General features: G+C 36.8%; 1 protein-coding gene across 1 annotated transcript in view; it reads right to left on the reverse strand.

Moving 5' to 3' along the window:
- The window catches only part of LOC129257273 (aldehyde dehydrogenase X, mitochondrial-like), a 30,037-nt gene extending 19,800 nt beyond the window's left edge, over positions 1–10,237 (reverse strand). Inside the window, exons 1-4 of the mRNA XM_054895562.2 lie at positions 9,922–10,237; positions 3,431–3,535; positions 2,689–2,829; positions 1,386–1,465 (exon numbers count right to left, since the gene is read on the reverse strand). Coding sequence (XP_054751537.2) covers positions 1,386–1,465; positions 2,689–2,829; positions 3,431–3,535; positions 9,922–10,059 — 464 coding nt within the window. The 5' untranslated portion in view covers positions 10,060–10,237. The remainder of the gene's footprint in view (positions 1–1,385; positions 1,466–2,688; positions 2,830–3,430; positions 3,536–9,921) is intronic.
- Positions 10,238–14,701: the final 4,464 nt, after the last annotated feature.

Below are 14,701 nucleotides of genomic sequence, written 5' to 3' on the forward strand. Positions count from 1 at the left end.
TCATGTCCCTGGATTACCCTTGAGTTACTTTCGATGCATTTATCATCCAAAGTGATTCGAACACTGAATGTAGTTCATGATCAACATGATTAGCATCTGGAAGTTTCCTTTTTACAATGGAAGAGAAATATACAACCTGGTATAATTTGGCAATGAAATTTGTTGTGCAAAGTAGGAAGTTGATTTTTTTCCCACATCCAGCTATTAAAAATATCCAATAGTGGTTGCACATGTATAACATAAAGCTATATTCAGTGGCGTACCATGGGTCACGGCATTGGGGGGGGGGGGGGCACCAGCAAAAATGTTGAGTTACTTAGTGAGCGCGCGAAGCGCGCTGTTGCCAGTTATACTGACCTAATACAAACATTTAAAGGACAGTGCCGTTAAACAAATATGTATCTCACTGACCAAATAATGCGAGCGCGAAGCGCGAGCTGAACATTTTTGATATCCAGACCTAAAAAGAGACATAATAGGCAAATTTTTGAAATCATGATACGTACCTGTCTCGCTAAACAAACAATGCGAGCGCGAAGCGCGAGCTGAAATTTTTGTATATATTGACCCCAAACAATGACATTTTTAAGGACTATTTTTTAGGAATCCATTAAGAGTATACATATATCACCATAGTCATCTAATGCGAGTGCCAAGTGCTTGCTGATTTTGTTAGAATTACATCTAAACACATTAAGAAATTGTAATCATGATTATCATACGCATCTCACTAATCAAATATTGCGAGCGCAAAGCGCGAGCTAAAAATTCAGGAAATTCAGACGTGAAGAGGGCATTCTAAGGCTTGTTTAGAGGAATTCACTAAGACATTACGTATTTCACTAACCAAACGATACATGCGAGCGCGAAGCGGGAGCTGAATTTCTTATATTCAGATCAGAAAAAGGGACATTTTAAGGACTGATTTTAGGAATTCATGAAGAGCAGACATATCTCCCCAATCCACTAATGCAAACGTAAGCACGGACAGGAAATGTTTTATATTAAGACATTCTGAGCGAATTATGTTTCATAAGGTTATGAAAAAAAATTTATTATGTAATATAACATAATTATAATATAATATAGCATTATAATGAACAATAATTTCTTCTTTCCCCCTACGTTTCTCTTCCTTTCTCCTTTCCTCCGTTTTTTTTTGCCAGCCGATGGGGGGAGGGGACACGTGCCCCCCATGTCCCCCGTAGTTACGCCACTGGCTCTATTCATCTAGAATATCAAGTTAAAGCTATCGGTGGTCGGAAAGAAAGAATAAAAAAGAGCCAACTGTTTATTTGTATTAATTTTTTTTTTTTTTTTTTTTTTTTTTTTGGGGGGGGGGGGGGGCAATGCTTGTGTGAGAGAACAGTTAAGGTGACACAAACCTGAGTGTTGCTACAGACCCTGGGACATCAATGGTGAAGGAATCTTGGTATGGTTTACCGTTATCCAGAGTCTCTAGGCTCTAACCAAATAAAGTACAAAAAAAAATGAAAACCCGCTATCATGGTAATATAGTTACAGAAAATCATTTCAATTCAGAATCAATACTTGCAGATCTGCATTCACAATAAAATGGGTTTTAACCCTAAATAAACTGGGCTATTTCGATGCCTAAAAAGACGGAGGGGGACTGATTCAGCCCCCCCCCCCTTATGATCTCGGCCGTCGATCGCGCGATCGCGCCGAAAATTGGCACACGCGTTACCCATGGCATAATTTACAAAACTACAAGATCAAATTCTGCGAAAAATCTCATTGCTAATCAATGATGTTAATTTATGCGTAAAATCAAAAGTTTGCTCTACTCAACTAAATAATGCCCCTGAAATTTTAATCTATGGTACACAGACACTTTATATGAATCTGATCAAATCTACTTTAAAAAAATTTGAAAATCACATTTTTTTTCTTGTGTATTTTATTGTATTTTAAATTTCTTATGTATTTCTCTGTTTTTCGACTTTCTTTTTTTCATTGTTTTTTCAATGGAAATTGTCGGGGACTTTATTTTGACCATATATAAGATGGAATTAATTGATTTTAATCAGTAAAAGGAAAAATAATGATACATTTATGAATTTTGGCTAAAAACACCATTTGCATTGGATTTGTACACAAATTCACACTTTTTGGCAATTTTGGGACTGCATTCACTTACGAAATGTTGCGTAATTTCAAAATCGCGTACCCGGGGTCAAAAGTTGCGCGAGACTTGAATGTAAAAAGTCAGTGAGCGACGCGGTCAAAAAATTTCGCGCAGAGGATTTATCACGAAAAATGTCGAGGGGGGGGGGGGCTAAATCAGCCCCCCAGTCTTCTTGGGGTTAAGAAATAAATGCTTTTATTTCGATTTATGCTTTCGGCTCCTCTGAACTTTTTGCATTCGACATTATCCCTGTTTGACTATCCCCTTTCCCCGTACCCCGCCACCATTGCCTCCGCGGTACACAAATATAATGTCTTCAGTTCTGTGCTTGAATAGGCCTATTTCTTGGTTGTTTGATTGTTACATAATAAATCAAGATAATGCACAAATTATGCAAAATTAAAATGGAAATAATAACTTAGTATGAAGTACTTTTAAAAGATAAAGACTGGACACTTTTCAGAGCCATTGATACAAAGGCTTTATTCTTCTTTAATGCTTTGAGTAATCTGTTAGAGTCGGGGTTTGAATTTACTCACGGCTAGATATGCTGCGTCCCTCTCCATTAAATCAGCCAATCTGTTGAGGAGTTTACCCCTATGGGATGCATTGGCTGTACGCCATGGGGATCCAAGCCGGAAAGCTTCATTGGCTGCAGCATAGGCAATATCTACATCAGCCTGAGGAAAAAGAAAGAAAGAAAAACAGAAATCAGGGCACGTTTCATAAAACTTGTAAAAAATTGCAATAACAGTTAAAAACAAATGAAATCATTCAATATGATTTGCTGATAGTAAACTTGTTATGGAAATTGTGTATTTTGTTCTTATTATTGTGGGGGGGGGGAGTAGTACGGTAAAGTAGTATAAAGAGCAGCACTACTACTACTACTACTAATACTACTACCAAAACAAATGAAATCATTCAATATGATTTGCTGATAGTAAACTTGTTATGGAAATTGTGCATTTTGTTCTTATTATTGTGGGGGGGGGAGTAGTACCGTAAAGTAGTATAAAGAGCAGCATTACTTCTACTACTACTAATACTACTACCACTACTACTACTACTAGAAGTAGTAGAAGTAGTAGTAGTAGTAGTAGTGGTAGTAGTAGTAGCAGCAGCAGCAGCAAAAGTAGTATGGATGAATGATATTAATAAGATGAATTAGTAGAAGAAGAAGGAGGAGTAGTAGTAGTAGTAGTAGTAGTAGTAGTAGTAGTAGTAGTAGTAGTAGTAGTAGTAGTAGCTGTTAGGGTAGAAGAATCTAAATAAATATACCTTGTCAGCCTCGGATACCTCGGCAATCACTTCCTCTGTGGCGGGGTTAATGGTAGGGAATGTTTTACCACTGACCGAGTTCACCCATTCATTGTTGATAAAGAGCTATATAGAAAGAAACAAATGATTAGAGCATAAAAACCTTAAAAACATAAAATTAACAATAACCACTTTCCTTTGGTGCAAATATATTGATCATATAGGTCAATTCACGTGTGATGCTATGACAAACCAGAACTGAATAAAGAATAGATACTTCATAACTCGATAATGCTGTAGTGTGGTTGTGGTAGTATAGTGGTGGATGCTTGATCTTATAACATTTATGTGACATGGATCTTATATAGGCCCTATTATTATGATTAATACCATCATAATTTCATTATCATTATTATTTCCGTCGTTACTTTGATTGACATGATAATCATCTACATCATGAGCATCGTCATCATCGTCGTCGTCGCCGCCGTCAACAGCCACGACAAAAAGGCTATATAGGTTGACAGAATAAACGAGATCATGGCTATATAGAGATGTATTTCGTGAGGAAGGTTGAGCTCTAATCTAACGAAAAAAGTGTTTTATTAATAAATGATTAAAAAAACCTAGAATAATCCACTTCCATTATTTGAGCAGATTGATAGTTATCTTTTAGAAATATATGCTGGTGTATGTGGTTTCGACGATAATTCATTGTACCATTCTTCACTGTCAATCTCAGTGATAAGGAGAAGCAAGGTATTATGGTAATTCAAACAAATAGCAAGGAAGTGGCAGGAAAGGTATCATTAAATAATATTGTCTTTAAAAATCATCAATCCATCCGGATGATATAAAATAGTATACACAACTAGGAAAGTCTGATTACATTAACACTAGGTTAAAGGATCAAGGAGCACAAATCCTGTGCTAAGCGCATAGTTATACTGACTGCTATTTCAGTTAAAAACAAAAACAAAGAACGATCCTCTATAAAAGTAAATATAAACCCAATTTCTATCAATAAAACCAAATTGACATGACAACTTTATCCATCAGTCAAATTTTGAGATTTTTAGTAAAACTGCAAATGTGTTCCGCTTCCAGTTTCAATACTGGATTCAGAATACCAGTAAAATTATCTTTGGTCGGACCTCAGGCTTAGGGGACCAAACAATAATAGATAAGACCTGATTTATGTCGAATGATAAAATATGCACCATGCAGCTCCATTCTCCTGACTTGATCCTCGTGCTGACTGACACCAATCTAAATTTAGTTCAAATAATTACAATGACGACTGTCTATACATGTCTAGTAGAATTTGTATGATTATTCCATATTCAGATTCGGGTGCTGGCATGATCCGCTGATGAGGTGTAATACTCAAATATGGTTGTTATTGTTGTAAACATTTTAACTTTGTTTTATCTAAACTGATGAATAACTTGTTATTCTGAAAAGATTTATTCTGGACCCTGTTAGACTACGAGTAAATTTGGGAAATATTCAAATTCCTGTATAATGTTGAAAACCTCGACTAGGAACATGGTAAGGCAGAAACAGATTCTAAAGCAGATTCTGTCAAGTTCGGGTATAAAATATGACCATCAAAATATAACCCCGTGACCTTGGTTCCAGCGTCGTCATGCTTTTACTACTAAATTTAGAACATTATCTTGAATCATGTCACAGAATCATGATCAAGAGCGCGGTTGTACATGTTTTGCTACGGAAACGTCGTTTGAACATACTGAAGGTGCTTATGATAAACTTATCTTATTTTTTTCTTGTTTCAATTGAGTTTCCAAGTTGGTACAATGTCAACAAAAATTGTCAAAATAGTCAATGTGTCTGTGAATATGTGTCTAACCTAAAAAGGAGGACAAGATTAAACAAATCATTAATTAGAAACTACGACTTTTTGTTAGGCCAACCATTATTTTAATCGGATACCAGACATAATATATTCACCATCAGATTGGTTATTTTGACCAATACTTCTTTAACCCATATAAGATAAATTGAAGATACCAGTCTTGAATTGATATCTCGAGGAAAGTTAATGTAAAGGCAAAAACTAGATTTAAAAAGGAAATGACAGTAACTGAAGTGATAAGCAGAAAGGGACATAAAAATATACATGCCCGTTTGATTCTCAGTCCAAAAATGGAGTACTATATTTTAACATTACAGGTCAAACTTGGAACTGCAGGCAAGCAGTAAGGATTTTATTTCGTTACTCTCACGAAATTCCTTTTTTTAATGAAACATTTTTTTTACATACATGTGAGCTACTTTTATCAGTGTAAATTTTGATTTTTACTTCACAAACTTTCTAAAATTTTTGACCTGTTCAAGTTATCAAAATTCATGGACGGGATATGAATTTCTTTCCCCTTTGGGTCTAGTGGAATAAGTCTATAATAAATTGGCGGATTAATCTATGTCACATTGGTGGATACTTGGTAAAAACGTCTAAAATATCGTCAAACAAGGCTTTACTCTTTTTATTCATTTTATACGACTCGTCAGCATATATTGGTCAATCAAAATTTAGGACATCTTTTGAAGACAGTACGGTCATTAATGACATGATTGACACCGCCTTCTTGAAAGACGATATTTTTTTCATAAAACACTATAAGGACTGCTATGTAATATTTACACAAGTGAAACGCGTTTTTTTTTTTCAAATTGGACAGTACTAACCTTTGAGAGTTCTTGATTACTTAGCTATATTGATAAGCCATTCTTCATCAAACAGGCACTTTGGACTTGTTATTCACAATAAAGAATATTATGCTTAGCAAGCATGATTTACACGTTCGAGGTCAGTTCATTTTTTTCTTATAAGATTATGGGGTGTTTTTTTATGTTGGCATATATTGAGTTTGAGGTCCGCCTTAAATTTGGGAATGGGCAGATGAAAGATCAATTTTGCAATAATTTATCGACACTGACACTAAAATTGCCCTCATGAAAGTCTTTACTATCGTTATTTTTCAATGTATATTTAAGTTCCTAATAATGACATGATTAAAAAACATAAGGACAGGATTACGCGACCCCCGTATGAAAGCTAGATCGAGCAGTGCAAACAGTGAGATATTTTTATGCCATTTCGGGTCATACGATCCAGGGAATTACATTGCCCTGTAAAAACCAAAATGAACAATTATTTGGAAGATATCAATTAGAGATGCTCGTTTCTCTTTAAATCGAATAATGCAATCGGATTATCTGTTGAATAGTTTTATTCATATTTCAAAATTCAGATCAATTTACATACATTGGATGAATCGTATATTCAAATCTCGTTCATTCCGTTATACCCCGTCACACTTATTCGGAATCAGCAGGAATCGAGCAGAACCAGCCGGAATGAAGAATTTTCAAAATTCGTGCCACATTCGGGAGGGAATTTGAAATTTTCACTACTTTTACAAAAATGTCGTTCGAATATTTATACCCCCGTCACACTTATTCGGAATCAGCAGGAATCGAGCAGAACCAGCCGGAATGAAGAACTTTCAAAATTCGTGCCACATTCGGGAGGGAATTTGAAATTTTCACTACTTTTGCAAAAATGTCGTTCGAATATTTAGAACGTCCTTTGATCCCGCCTCGAATGATTCTTGCACATTCCGGGTGTATTGACTGTCGAATACAGTCGGAACACAGGAAGAATATTAAGAATGCTGTTAGAATGCAGCAAGAATATTTAGAATGCAGTCAGAGAGCAGTCAGAATGCACTTCGAATGTCGTTCGATATTTCTCCACTTCGAATGCACTTCGAAAGTTTTGAACATGAGCAAAGCATTCGGGCCGATCACAAGAATGGACCCGAATGTCTGGAATGCAGTCAGAATTTTTAGAATGCGCTTCGAATATCCAAGAATGTACCAAGAATTTTCATTCCGACGGCATTTCGCCTCTAGTGTGACGGGGTTTAAATTGCATGCCTTCACCAACCTCGGCTAGCTATTCAAAATAAGCATGTTCATCATGATGGAAATAATTTCCAGGAAAAAAATGAAATGAATTCGTTACATACAGTGGCGTACCGTGGGTCACAGCATTGGGGGGGCACCAGCAAAAAAATTGAGTCACCTAGTGAGCGCGCTTCGCGCGCTCAGTTGCTAGGTATGCTGACCTAATAGAGATATTTTAAGGACAGTGTCATTAAACGGATATGTATGTCACTGATCACATAATGCGAGCGCGAAGCGCGAGCTTAAAATTTTTGATATTCAGACCTAAAAAGGGACATTATAAGCAAATTTTTGTAATCATGATGTGTACCTGTCTCGCTAAACAAACAATGCGAGCGCGAAGCGCGAGCTGAAATTTTTGTATATATTGACCCCAAACGGACATTTTAAGGACTATATTTTATGAATCTATTAAGAGTATACATATCTCACCATAGTAATCTAATGCGAGTGCCAAGCGCTTGCTGATTTTGTTAGAATTATATGCATCCAAACACATAAAGCACGTGTAGTCATTGTAATCATGATTAACATGCGCATCTCACTAATCAAATATTGCGAGCGTGAAGCGCGAGCTGAAAATGTAGGAAATTCAGACCTGAATACATGGAATAGGGACATTTTAAGGCTTGTTTGTAGGAATTCACGAAGACCATACGAATTTTCATTAACCAAATGAAGCGAGCGCGAAGCGCGAGCTAAAATTTTTGTATACATTGACCCCAAACATTGATATTTTAATGACTATTTTTTAAAAGAATCCATTAAGAGTACACATATCTCACCATAGTCATCTAATGCGAGTGCCAAGCGCATGCTGATTTTGTTAGAATTACACCTAAAGACATACTTTTTGTAGTCATTGTAGTCATGATTATCATACGCATCTCAATAGTCAAATATTGCGAGCGCGAAGCGCGAGGAGAAAAATTTGGAAATTCACACCTGAAGAGGGGCATTCTAAGGCTTGTTTGTAGGAATTCAAGTAGACCATGCGTATTTCCCTAACCAAATGATGCGAGCGCACGCTGTAATTTTTGATATGCAGATCAGAAAAAGGGACATTTTAAGGACTGATTTTAGGAATTCATGAAAAGCAGACATATTTCACTAATCCACTAATGCGAACGTAAGCACGGACGGAAATGTTTTATATTAAGACCTTAAAATGATATTTTACTACATAAAACAATAATAATTCGAAGTGCGAGGAAATATATTTGGTGTATATTGACTTGAAAACGGGAGGTTTGAGTACAACAGGATTATATATCTCGTTAAACAGACAATGCGAGCATCAGGAACAATGAAGACATAGGCCCTGAGCAAATTATGTTTCATAAAGTTATGATTTTTTTTATTTTAATGTAATATAACATAACATAATTATAATATAATATAACATAATTAACAATAAGTTCTTCCTTCCCACTACGTTTCTCTCACTTTCTCCCTCTTTTTCTCTTTCTCCCCGTTTTTTTTTTTTTTTTTTTTTTTTTTTGCCAGCCGATTGGGGGGGCACGTGCCCCCCCCCCATGCCCCCCCCGTAGTTACGCCACTGGTTACATACCAGTGCGGGAAGACAAATGATAAAATGACGGCACGACGAAATAGTAAAACTGAGGTGACACGAAATTATGAAATGAGAGTATGAAGAAACGGGGATTTTTCAATATTACGGGGTTGTGGAAAATAATGGGATTGCGCTAGGGTCTATTTTTATGACCTGTGTATGGGGGGGGGGGGGAGACGACCTTATATTTCTCAATCAAATTACAGGGGTGTTATATAGAGTTTATTATGACCGATAGCTCTCTTCCATTTTCTCCCCCTTTTTAACCACTCGAAAATTCACAGGCGCGGGCGAGCAAAATATTATTTGATGTTTTTATTCAAAAATCCTATTTTGTGATAGATTTCGACATAATATTTAGAAAATGATATCGCATTTACCCATTTCCCTTCTTTTCCTCCTTTTTTTGGAGGCCATCGCCCCCATCGCCCCCACCGGAACGACAGTGCCCCTGGGTGCCTTTTCAACATTCATTGTGATTATGCATTCAAAACGAATAAACCTTACAAAATATATTTCCTACCTTGACATCTGTAAAATCATTCCATATTAGGCCTATATCTATCTATTTTCTAAATATGAGTTGATATTCTTTTTTTTTTCTTTTCTTTTTTGGCCCTCGAACCTCAAACCGCAATTACATAAAAAAGCTGGAAAAATACTTCCTGAACTGCTAGTTTATCATGGTAAATGAAATTGTTCCGTGAATGGATATGAAGGAAATACGAATAATAATCAATTAGGTCAAACGAAGATTTCACTTAATCTATAATTATGACACTTTCATATTCATCACAATATTCTTCCCAAAAAAATGGCAGAGCAAAAACAAACGAGAAATGTTTTACTCAACACCCATCCTCACAAGTCTATGTAGCCGTAGGCTTTCACTTTTTTCCTACAGAACTGTCATGATTTATTGTTTAGTATATATTACACATACCTTATTGTATATAATGTCTGGATTCTTCTGTGGCGCTGGAATAGCAGCCACTGAATACCAAGCCGTCCTCATCAACGTCTTACTCGCATTGTAACGGGCGGATGCCGTCGCTGAGATCACTTTCCCAACAGAAAACATGATGGGCAATGATGTCGACGTTGATTTTCCACAGGATGAAGGAAGAAAAGAATGGCGACGACTGACGAACTGCTTGCAGTAGCGACCTCCGGGCAGAGTGCCAGCCTTGTCTTTATCTTGTATACTATAGGCCTATCATCGCCAGTCGGGTAAATTACTACATGACCCTATAAGGGGTCATATGGCGGGTTGTATGTTGAGTTAGGGAGTCTGAGGGAGAAAACGCCCTCGATTTTATTGCCCCTGCCTGAATATAAAGAAAAAGGTTAAACAATGATCACAATAGGAGCATCACTTATACTTTTCATATTTTTTCAACATAGTAAGGAATGGTATGATAACGTAATTTATTTTGAATATAAACAATAATACAAATAATCCAACTTCAAACGACCCATGGGAAAGGAGAGGGCATGATGTCACCCCTCTCGATGCAGAGTACCTTAGTGGCTGCGTCTAGTCAAAGTTCAAGTTTATGTTTACATTTTCTTTCACGTCGACGCTATATTCTGGATAAGAGAGTATGACTGGGAATCAAATCAGCATAGGCCCTAAATCATGTTATTCCAGTGCAAAGTTCTAATTGAAAAATGTAGGCCGAGACAGGGACCTGGGAACGATTTTGTCAGTGGGGGTGCTGAAATCTCTCCTCAGAGGTGGGGGTGGGGGGGGGACAGACACAATTGAGTTTTCCATAATTACTCACACACATACCACACACACACCCTTACACACACACCCTCACACACACACACATATATATATATATATACATATATACATATACATATAGTGTGATGATAAGTTTACTTCTACCAATCGCTGTTGAGTTGTGAATATTAAACATATATATACATATATATATTATGACAGTCACTTCTTAGCTTTCTTCTTATAAAAGAACATAAATATCTAATTAGATAATTCGAGTGCGAAGCGCAAGCTATTTTTTTGTAGAAATTTCATGTATTTTGTCCTGAAAATTGAACATTTTGAGCAATGTTTGTGGTCCAAGATGCGTTTGTAACAAATAATAATTGTAAGCGCGATCAGCGATACATAAAAATTTGACATTCCGATCTAAATACTGGACATTCTAAGCACGTTTTTTAATTATGAACAGGAAAGGTATATATACAGTTGATGCGAGCGCGAAGCGCGAGCGGAAATAAAATTGAGATTTCAGACCAAAAAACGAGAGATTCTAAGTACTTTTTTAATCATGATGAGGATAGGTATAAAACTATACAATTGATGCGAGCGCGAAGCGCGAGCGGAAATAAAAATGAGATTTCAAACCTAAAAACGAGACATCTTATGCACTTTTCTAATCATGAACAGGATAGATATATAACTATACAATTGATGCGAGCGGAAACAAAATTGAGATTTCAGACCTGAAAACGGACATTCTATTCATGTTTTGTAAATCAAGAAAATGATGGGTAATTGGATATATTCTTAAAATAATAATGTAAGCGCGAAGCGCGAGCAGAAATTTTTTGATATTCTGATCTGAAACTCTACACTGAATGTAAAATGGTTTGAACAGATAAAGAAAACTCAGACGAACATAAGAATAAAGATTTTATCAAAATCAGACAAGGAATATCACAGTTATTGCATTTTAAAGATTAGCATTATTCCCCACTTGTTCTTTTGTATTTTATTATATAAAATTAGGTTTATTCAATACTTTCCTTTCAAGAACCAAAACAGTTGAATTGACAACTGATTTAGTGCATTAGATATTCTTTGCTGCAACTTATTTCATTATAAGGAAGACATGTCATTCATTCTGGTATGAAAAGAATGAAACAATTTTGATTCCACAAGGAACGGCTAGGATAGTGGGGATGTAACAGCATCATTCCACCTATTAAATAGTCATGACGACATGCATATCACCATTAGAATTAAATAACTTAACTAATCGTTATCAGATTTTGATAAAATTTATTTATTTTGATAAAATGTATTTGATATAAATACAGCCCAGAGTACCCCCCCCCCTCCAAATCAAGCTGCGTATCTGAATAAACATGCGTGCACGTGTTTAGAGTTAGACCTAGTATCTGGGCATTAGTACAATTTTTTTATAAAAATCAATAATGCGAGCGCGAAGCGCGAGCAGAAAATATTTGATATTCCGATCTGAAAGAGGGTGAATTTTAACACTATTTCAAGTAATGTGTCGGAAAATTCTGAAGTGGGGGGGGGGGGGGTCTACAAAACGTCGTTCATTTTCATTATATTTCGGTCATTTATCATACCTACCACTAGATTTCCAGGAGGTGCGCTGCCTATGAAAATAACACACGCAGCACCCCCAATTTTGGGGGTGCTTCACCCCCAGCACCCCCGCTTCCCAGCCCGTAGGGCCATGGGGCAGGGCGAAAAAGACTGTGACATTTGATTTCTATTGTCTGACTTGTAATTTTTGTATACAATACACGGGCGGTCGGGCGCGCGCTCACTTGATTCGACATAAAACCTGGAAGTTTCAAGTCCAAACCACCCCATGTCCATCCCTGCTATCGAAGAGTGTGTATGGTTATCACGTATGCTGCCCCCGGGGGGGCCACTTACATTGACGAGTGGATACCATGCGCGACCCAAAAAACACGTAAAAAGGATGTCTTTTTCACGATAGGGCACGTTACGTACGTAACGTGATAAGGGTGTCAAAAACACAAAAATAATGAAAAAAGGGTATCTATTTCGCTAGGAAAATTACGTGTTTAGGGTCGAATTCGCGGGGATGATAAAACAAAATTAAAATGTTTTATAAAGGATGTCCTTTTTGCCCCAACACTTCGTCTTTAGAGTCCAATTTGCGCGAGGTGTAGAAGGTGGGGTCGTACTAAACCAAATAAGGTAAAGCCGACGACCGAAGGACCCGTAACAATAAAACATTCCTGTACTTGTTTAGGGGTTCATTTCAGGGAACATTTGCCAAGAGTATCGTTTTGTTACCAATACTTGTTAAGGGTAGGGTTTCACACGCCAATACTTGTTAAGGGGCGCATTTTCAGAATATGGGAATTACGTGTTTAGGGTGCTTTTCGAGACCCCATGGTCGCGCATGGTATCCACTCGTGAATGGAAGTGGCCCCCCGGGATGCTGCCCCGCTAGAGCTTGATTGAGTCGCGTTATAGGAGGGATGTTATTGGAATATGTGAAAGACTATGTAAATGATTTGCGATTGTCGGATGTGATAATTTTGTACATTATAACATATTTAAAAAAATTCAGGGGGAACCTGATTTCGTGGGGGTGCTGTCTATGGAAAATAATACACGCAGCACCCCCAGGATAATTTCTGGGGGTGCTTCGGGTCCCCCAGCACCCCCGTTTCCCAGGTCCGAGAAAATAAGCGAAAACTTTGGATGAATCCAAATGTATCAAACTAAAGGAAGAAACTGTTTACCGAGTCCCAAGATTGTATGTCTCTCTCACTCTCTCTTCCATCTTCCTCTATCTCTTCTCTCCCACTTATCGATCTCGATCGCTCCCACTCATGACAGCTGAGCGTTCCCAGTGGCGTCATCGTTTTGTTCCCAACACTGCGCGCCATTTTGGAAGGTACAGTATGTTGCGTATCCTCGAACTCCGCACAACTTTATCAAATCGAGGTGATCAACATGCACTTCGAATGGATTCCATCTAATGTTGGGATTGGTGGCAAGAAGGAAAAGGCGGCCTCCTTGGGCGAAAAAGGCGTATGCCTATCAAAATGATTAACTTGTCGAAAAATTAAGCAGTAGTAAAACGTGAAAGCTACCAGCGCCAGCTATCGGCATGGTAAGAGCCTGGTCTAATTCGCCAAGAACGGCGAGTGGGTGTCATCATTGGTCATTTATTTGCATCCTGACCATGATGTGCATTTAACTGTTAAGTGAATTTAAGTGAAACTTTCCAATTTCATTACTAATTTGATAAACTTATTGGCACATAACGCTTGTTTAATTTCTTCTTTTCATTCCTTGCAAATCAATCGGTAAAAACAATTTCCAGGCCTTACCATTTCTTTAAAATGTAATGTCATCTTTCTTAAATTGATTATTTTTTATAATTTTTTCATTTCTCTTTCTCTCAGCAATCGCCACTTAGAATATGCCAGTTTTGAAAAAATGATCCAGAATGAGTCTTTTTTGTACAAAAGATATTCCTATAAACTTGACATACATGTATGATTCAAATGTAGGATTTTTTTCTTTTCTATGTAAAAAAAAAAAAAAAAATCATGTTCTCTCTCATTCCAATATTTTTAACTCTCGCATAATACTAAAAACACAAGTGACATCAGAAAAATATAGCCATATTTACTTAAAATCCTGCAAGACAATACGCATTCATGATGCCTTTTTTAATACCATGTAGGTAATCAATATTCATATAGAGCTTTAGCCTATTAATAGATATATAAGTTTTCAGTACTTTTCTTTATTTCATTTTTAGTGTGCAGCAAAATTCATATAGTTATAATTTAAAAGTCATGATTACAGATTTATAGCATTCTCTGTACCTCTTTTTAAAATACTCTTCTTAAAACAAAAATGTGAAAAATCATGTGGGGAGCACATAAAAATATATACAGAAATACACTCTAATTGGTCACAGTAGTTGAATTTCATCTAA

This window comes from Lytechinus pictus, chromosome 1 (assembly GCF_037042905.1).
Source record: "Lytechinus pictus isolate F3 Inbred chromosome 1, Lp3.0, whole genome shotgun sequence".
NCBI classification, from domain to species: domain Eukaryota; kingdom Metazoa; phylum Echinodermata; class Echinoidea; order Temnopleuroida; family Toxopneustidae; genus Lytechinus; species Lytechinus pictus.